We start from the raw sequence: 7,092 nt of genomic DNA, 5'->3' as shown, positions 1-7,092 counted from the left end.
GACTACGAAAAAGACAAATAATTGGGTGTTAGAACAAATTAAACCAGAACTGTCACAAGAAGCTAAAATGATGAAACTGAGGCTATCATACTTAGGACACATAATGAGAAGACATGATTCACTAGAAAACACCATAATGCTAGGGAAAACAGCAGGGAGTAGAAAAAGAGGAAGGCCAAACAAGGGATGGATTGATTCCATCAAGGAAGCCACAGACCTAAACTTACAAGATCTGAACAGGGTGGTTCATGACAGATGCTCTTGGAGGTCACTGACTCATAGGGTCGCCATAAGTCGTAACTGACTTGAAGGCACATAACAACAACAACAACAACAAAGTTTTTAAAATAAAATAAGCAGCCTCATAGAACCCAAAATCAGTTTGCCTGTGAAGAGAGGAATAGACTACATCTCCCAGAATCCTTTGGGGCTGGGAAGACGAGAAGGGTTAGGGAGCCCTAGACTGGCTGTTTCCTCCCGCCAATGCCCATGTTGAGGGTCTTGGCGGCTTTTGTGATAAGAATCCGAGGGAGAGAAGGAGGCTTTGCCTAGGAGGCTGCGCGTTGGAGCAGGAAGGGGCGGCTTGCGGTGGCCTGCCAGTGGTGGCCTTTGGGAGGTCTTCGTGGATGAGAAGCTGCGTCTGAATCCTGTCGCTTGTGAATGCCGGTAAGGGGGAAGGGGCGAGTAGGTGATTTCTTGTTCCCGTTCCTGGATTAATGCTGGCTTTTCCCTTTGCAAGCATTAGCCTTCAGTTTGCTTTCCACGTGGCATCGTGGGGAAGAGGAAGAAAAGAAGGGGCAAAAGAGCAAGTGAAACAGATTATTCCCTAATTTAAAATTATGCAAAGTAGATTTAGAGTAGAAAATTATGCAGAGCAGGTTTAGAGTAGAAGAATTGAACTTTTTTTAAAAAAAAGCTTGATAGGAACGGAGGCAGTTTTTAATAAAGACGCACAGTCTGCAATCGGACTATGCCCTGAATATTTCAAAGTGCTCCAAAATATCCCGTATACCAAGGGTGGGGAGCCCTAGATCCAGGGGCCAAATGCCAGGGAAGTCTTCCCATACCTCCTCCCCAGGCCAGACTCTTTTTCCCAGGCTGCACCTCTCTCGCTAGCCCTTCCCTGAGCCCTCTTTGGTGTGTTTGCCCTGGCTGGAATATTTCCCTGAACATGCTTCTTACTTGCCTGATGGTGTGTGTATGTGTAGAACCTCTGAGCTGTGCATGGCTGGAATGTCGCCTCCTGCACGTAAGTAAGCTCATCTGTAAGAGACCCATCCAGCACACTAGCAGTGCTTTCTTGTACTAGGCAGGGCTTTTTCCCAGGTCTGCTGGGAGGAACCAGCAATTGAATGCCTGTCTTCTGCATGAAAACCATGTGCTGTGCCACCGAGATGTGGATCATCCCTGCCCAACTATTTTAATGGATGAACATAAGAACATAAGAAGAGCCTGCTGGATCAGGCCAGTGGCCCATCTAGTCCAGCATCCTCTTCTCACAGTGGCCAACCAGGTGCCTGGGGGAAGCCCGCAAGCAGGACCCGAGTGCAAGAACACTCTCCCCTCCTGAGGCTTCCGGCAACTGGTTTTCAGAAGCATGCTGCCTCTGACTAGGGTGGCAGAGCACAGCCATCACGGCTAGTAGCCATTGATAGCCCTGTCCTCCATGAACTTGTCTAATCTTCTTTTAAAGCCATCCAAGCTGGTGGCCATTACTGCATCTTGTGGGAGCAAATTCCATAGTTTAACTGAAGCTGCCTTAAACCCACAACACACAGAGAGAGTGAGCACAGCACAGTAGCAGAGCACAGTGCTCTACATGCAGATGCTCCAGGGTTCAAGCGCCAGCATCTTCAGTTAAAATAATCAGGTAGCAGCTATTAATGGGGAGGACTCTTCTTTCTCAGAAACCCTGGGGAGCTGCTGCCAGTCTGAGTAGACAATATCGGGCTACATGGATCGTCTGACCTGGTACAAGGCAGCTTCCTGTGGTTCCTAGTCAGTCTGTCTGTCCAACTAGTTCACTGTGATCTACGCTATGGCAACCGCTCTCTGTGATCACATTGGGGGACAAGGTCTATTCCAGCTCTGCGACCTGAAAGCCGTTCAACTGGGGATGCTCATGCTTTGATGCTGCAGCAATTCTGCCAGCAAACTGTGTGCTTGGACCAGAAACTTGCATCCACCACCACTTCCCCCTGTTTGGGGAACAGATTATTCTGCAGACTGGTCAGTAATATCATTCAGCTCGCTCTATCCAAGTAGCTCTTTCATCAAGCCTTTCGCTCCAGAAGATCCTAATGGGCTTTTGTTTTTAAAGATAGAGTGCTTCTCTAGATTTATTGTGTATTCATTATTTACTATCATTATTATGATTGTTACATTTATTACCCACCCTTCACCACACAGGTGAAGTCCCAGGGCGGGTCACTACGATGTAAAATATAGTATTAAAAATAGTTTAAAACAAATGGCATTCCCAACTAGACAGGCTCCTAATACTGTCTATATATGTAGCTCAAGTGTCAAAGGCCAGCATGAAAAGGTGTGTCTTCAGAATATGGCAGAAGCTCTATAATGAAGATGCCAGGTGTAGAGATGGACAGTTTCCAGAAATTTTGAAGCCTTGGGAAAAACGGGTTTTTTCAAGGTGTTTTTTTCCCCAGAAAAAACCAAATGTTTGGAAAAATGGAAAAAATGCAATATTAGCACTTTTTACAGATTGAAAGTCACTTTGTTACTTCAGGAACATCAAATGTAATTATGTACATGGTTTGGCATAAAATAATCACATTTGGTATATTAAAAGTACATTTTATTCAAACAATTATTACAAATTTAATTTACTTTTTAACATTTTTACTTTTTTTGTAACAAATGGCTCTACAAGATCCTGAACTGTAAGGCACCTCTTTTGTTTTGCCAGTTTATGAGGAGCAGGCAATTAAAAAAAAACCCAGAAGAAACCATCAACTTTAATAACAAAGAAAATTATTTATGTCTCTGCTACTCCTCCACTGAGAGCCAGTGTGGTGTAGTGGTTAAGGTGCTGGACTACGACCTGGGAGACCAGGGTTCAAATCCCCACACAGCCACGAAGCTCACTGGGTGACCTTGGGCTCGTCACTGCCTCTCAGCCTCAGAGGAAGGCAATGGGAAACCCCCTCTGAATACCGCTCACCATGAAAACCCTCTTCATAGAGTCGCCATCAGTTGGGATCGACTTGAAAGCAGTCCATTTCCATTTTCAGTCCTCCACAGTGTCAAGCAGACATAAAGCATCCATGCACGTAAAAATAACAGAGAGAAGAGGGGGGTGTCCAAGATTCAGTGAAACAGTTTATTCATCATGCTAAAATAAAACATTCCATAATCCATTTTTTCTTAATTTTTTTCAATTTTTCCATTTTTTTCAGAAAAAAAAAATCTTTGGAAAAAACTAGAAAAAAACCATTTCCCCCCAGAATTTTTCTGTTTTTTTCTGGGCCTTCACATCTCTAGCCAGGTACACCGCTGTGGAGAGGGAATTCCACAGCTTTGGGGCTACCACAAAGAATGCCCTCTCCCGGGCCCCTACCTTTGACCTTCTGAGGGCAATGAAATTACCAAGAGGCCCTTTGTGCTGATCTCAACACCCAGCGAGTGAGTCTGTAGGAAAAGAGGCCATCTTCCGGATACTTAGGGCCTAAATCATTTAGGGCTGATTCTTCCTATTTTTTTGCGCAAAGGTTACATGGAGCTTAGGCTATGTCTAACTACTAGGGTCTGGGAGAGCAGGGTTTGAATCCCCATTCAGCCATGAAGCTCACTGGTTAACTGTGGGCCAGTCACAGCTGCTCTCAGCCTAGCCTACCTCACAGGGTTGTGAAGATAAAGAGGAGGAGGAGTGCCATGGACACCATCTTGAGCTGTTTGATGGAAACTGGGATATAACTGTAGTGATAATATAGCCCCATCATTTTTCTAACTGCAAAAACGTTGGGTTTTTAAGTGGATTTTTGATGCTCTAGAAAAGGGGTGCGGATCCTCTAGCCTGCAGGCAAAATTTGGCTCACCAGGGCATCCAGTTTGGCCCACAGTTTGGCCTTTTCCAGTAAGCTGCGCCCACCTGTTGATGAGATGACATAGTGTCACATGTCAATCACCTTCATTGCCGCCTTGCTGAACCTTCTTGTGGTACCTTCGGGTCGTTGTGTTTCTTGCCACAGCGTAACTGTTTAATCACAGCTCCGAGGCTGTTTTTTTTGCTTTGGGGCTCCCAAAGTGTGGAGCACCAGTGGTCCTCCAGGCTCCTGGGCTCGTAGGGAGGAGTAATGGACTCTTTCCCCCGCCAGGTTCCGTGCCTTGTGGTTCCGACTCCACGACTCCGACTCCACAGCCCTGCTCTCAACACCCCCCTTCAGTTCTCAAGCATTGGGACCACTGAATCTTTCAGGAGGTGTCTTCCCCCCCCCCCCATCTTGGTAAGTACACATTTTTCAATTTAAAAAACAGAAACTGTTTATTTCTCTCTGAGTTTCTTCCGAACCCCTTCCACTGTGTAAAAAAGGAGGGGAAATTGAGTTCTTCCTTTCATTCCACCAGTGATTAAAAAAAAATAATGGGGGGAGGGTTGTTTACTGTCTTGCACGTGCCTGTCTTGCACATGTGTCGTCTTGCACTGAAGTTTGGAACTGCAGGTTTGAAACTGCTCTGTGTCTGTCTGTGTTTTGCATGGAAGCTTGGAGCTGCTGGTTTTAAAATGTTCTAGTTTCAATTCAGTTGGGTTTGGTCCATGGCTAGAGCGACAGAGCACTTTCAATCCACTTTAGATGAGCAAACCTAAATGCACTTGGCACGAAGGGAGTCTCTGAGGTGCTGGAGATTTCTCTGAGGGCTTTTTTCTTTTTCCTTGCAGAGGCCGGTTATCTTTGAAGGTGTGGCTGTTTGTCTCGCCGAGAGGGAAAGGGTCCTCCCTGCCAGATCTGGACTAAAGAGCCCTCTGCTTTGGAATCATGCTGGAGACTGACGGGAACGAGTCCACGCTGGGTAAGGAGCCTCCTTCCTCACCTGGGGGCTGAGCCAGAAAAGTTTGAAGCTGCCCCAATAAGTCCCTTCATTAGTCCTGCCTCAGCAAGATGATCTTATTCATTAACTGTTGATTTAGTTTCAGAAATAGAAGCTAGATTTGTTATTTTTTCTCCTCTTCTTCAATGGGTGCAGGGTGGGCCAGGAAATACCTGCCTCTCATCTTCTCTGTTCCTCATTGCCGACCCTTTGAGGTAGGCTAGGCGAAGAGATCCTGAACTGCCCAAGGCTCCCCAGGAAGGGCCCTGCCAGGTCAGAACGAACAGGGACATTGGAAGCTGCATGATCCTTCCTCCTCTGTCATGGCTCTGCGTAGCTGCGTGATCCTTCCTCCTCCTCTTCGCTCTCCTCCGATGCCCTGGCATACCAGCAGAGATTGTATCTCCTCGCGCCAAGGCAGAGGCAGCAGCACTTACCGAGGGAGAGAAAAGGGGGAAGGAAGAGTTTGGTAGCAGTTTGGAAAAGTGGCAGTCATGAGTTCTCTAGTACTATTGGCCGACTTCTTCATAAGAACATAAGAAGAGCCTGCTGGATCAGACCAGTGGCCCATCCAGTCCAGCATCCTGTTCTCAAAGTGGCCAACCAGGTGCCTGGGGGAAGCTCGCAAGCAGGACCCGAGTGCAAGAACACTCTCCTGAGGCTTCCGGCAACTGGTTTTCAGAAACATACTGCCTCTGACTAGGGTGGCAGAGCACAGCCATCATGGCTAGTAGCCATCGATAGCCCTGTCCTCCATGAATTTGTCTAATCTTCTTTTAAAGCCATCCAAGCTGGTGGCCATACTGCATCTTGTGGGAGCAAATTCCATAGTTTAACTACGTGCTGAGTGAAGAAGTACTTCCTTTTGTCTGTCCTGAATCTTCCAACATTCAGCTTCTTTGAATGTCCACGAGTTCTAGTATTATGAGAGAGGGAGAAGAACTTTTCTCTATCCACTTTCTCAATGCCATGCATAATTTTATATACTTCTATCATGTCTCCTCTGACCCGCCTTTTCCCTAAACTAAAAAGCCCCAAATGCTGCAACCTTCAACGCTTATGAAGGCCCTGCGATGCCCATGGGGGGAGACCCAGGAGCCCAGCCTCATCCAGTGCAGACCCCCATGGCTGCAGAGGCTTAGGGGTTCCTAGCTAGGATAAGAGGAACCACGACGGGCACACCAGTAAGCAGGGAGACATGAAAGAAGGAGCGGACTGACTGACCATTCCCTTCCCCCATGTCAGATTGAGAAGGCCAGGGCTTCATGCCTGCGGTTCATCTGTTGGGGGGGCCTAGGAAGAGATGGGTTCCTCCGGGCTCTTCTCTTCTCCAGACATTAAACCCCTCATCAGGAAAGAATGCAAGACAAATTGACCTCTCAACTCCTGCCCAATGGGAGGCAGTGCAAGAACAGCCCAGGGCCAGGGGGGCATCCTCAGTTTTTCATAATTGCAAACCACGCAAGAGGCCCTTCCCTGAGGACTTCAAAGCCACCATTTTAAATGAGTGGCAGACCCCAGGAATCTCACTCGTGAAGCACCTATATCCTTGTGACAAGGGAGATTTGCAGATTCTGAGGGCTCCCCTTGTGGATGCTGCAGTTGCCTTCCCCTCACATGATGCCATAGGATGGGGAGAACTTCCCCAACAACCCTGAGAACAGAAAGGCACAGACCCTGCTACGTAGGTCCCACAAGGTCTCGGCACCAGCCATCAGGGCATCCACTCTTTCATGGCAAGAGCATTCCTCTGGGCACAGGCCCAGATGCAGGAAGTGCCACCTGAGGCCACCCATCTGCTTCAACGGCTATGAAAGCTAGCAAAGGCCTCCGCCTACACGGCAGACGCCTCGGCTGATGCTCTGCAGTTCTCCATCATGGCCACAGCTGCAGATGTAGCAGGGCATGGGCTACTCTGGTGGAAATAGTGGACTGCAGATGTTGAGGCCAAAACCAGCCTAGCAAGCGACCTTTCAAAGGGGGCAATCTTTTTGCAGAGGGTTAGAGGACTTCCTGGTGGAAACCAGAGACAAGCTAAAGGCCTCC

General features: G+C 47.6%; 1 protein-coding gene across 6 annotated transcripts in view; it reads left to right on the top strand.

The window, feature by feature from the left end:
- Nucleotides 1-444: 444 nt before the first annotated feature.
- The window catches only part of LOC133381218 (zinc finger protein 850-like), a 24,292-nt gene continuing 17,644 nt past the window's right edge, over nt 445-7,092 (top strand). For 5 of the 6 annotated variants that reach the window (XR_009761644.1, XR_009761642.1, XR_009761643.1 and 2 more), the window contains exons 1-3: nt 445-666; nt 4,335-4,463; nt 4,898-5,028. Coding sequence is in view for 3 of the 6 variants with exons in the window: in XM_061619989.1 (XP_061475973.1) it covers nt 4,995-5,028 (34 nt within the window). In the remaining 3 variants the exon portion in view is untranslated. Of the gene's footprint in view, nt 667-1,164; nt 1,250-4,334; nt 4,464-4,897; nt 5,029-7,092 lie in introns of those variants that run through there. The other variant, XM_061619988.1, reaches the window with a different exon arrangement.

This window comes from Rhineura floridana, chromosome 3 (genome assembly GCF_030035675.1).
Source record: "Rhineura floridana isolate rRhiFlo1 chromosome 3, rRhiFlo1.hap2, whole genome shotgun sequence".
Classification (NCBI taxonomy): domain Eukaryota; kingdom Metazoa; phylum Chordata; class Lepidosauria; order Squamata; family Rhineuridae; genus Rhineura; species Rhineura floridana.
This window is presented reverse-complemented; position numbering and strand designations above follow the sequence as displayed.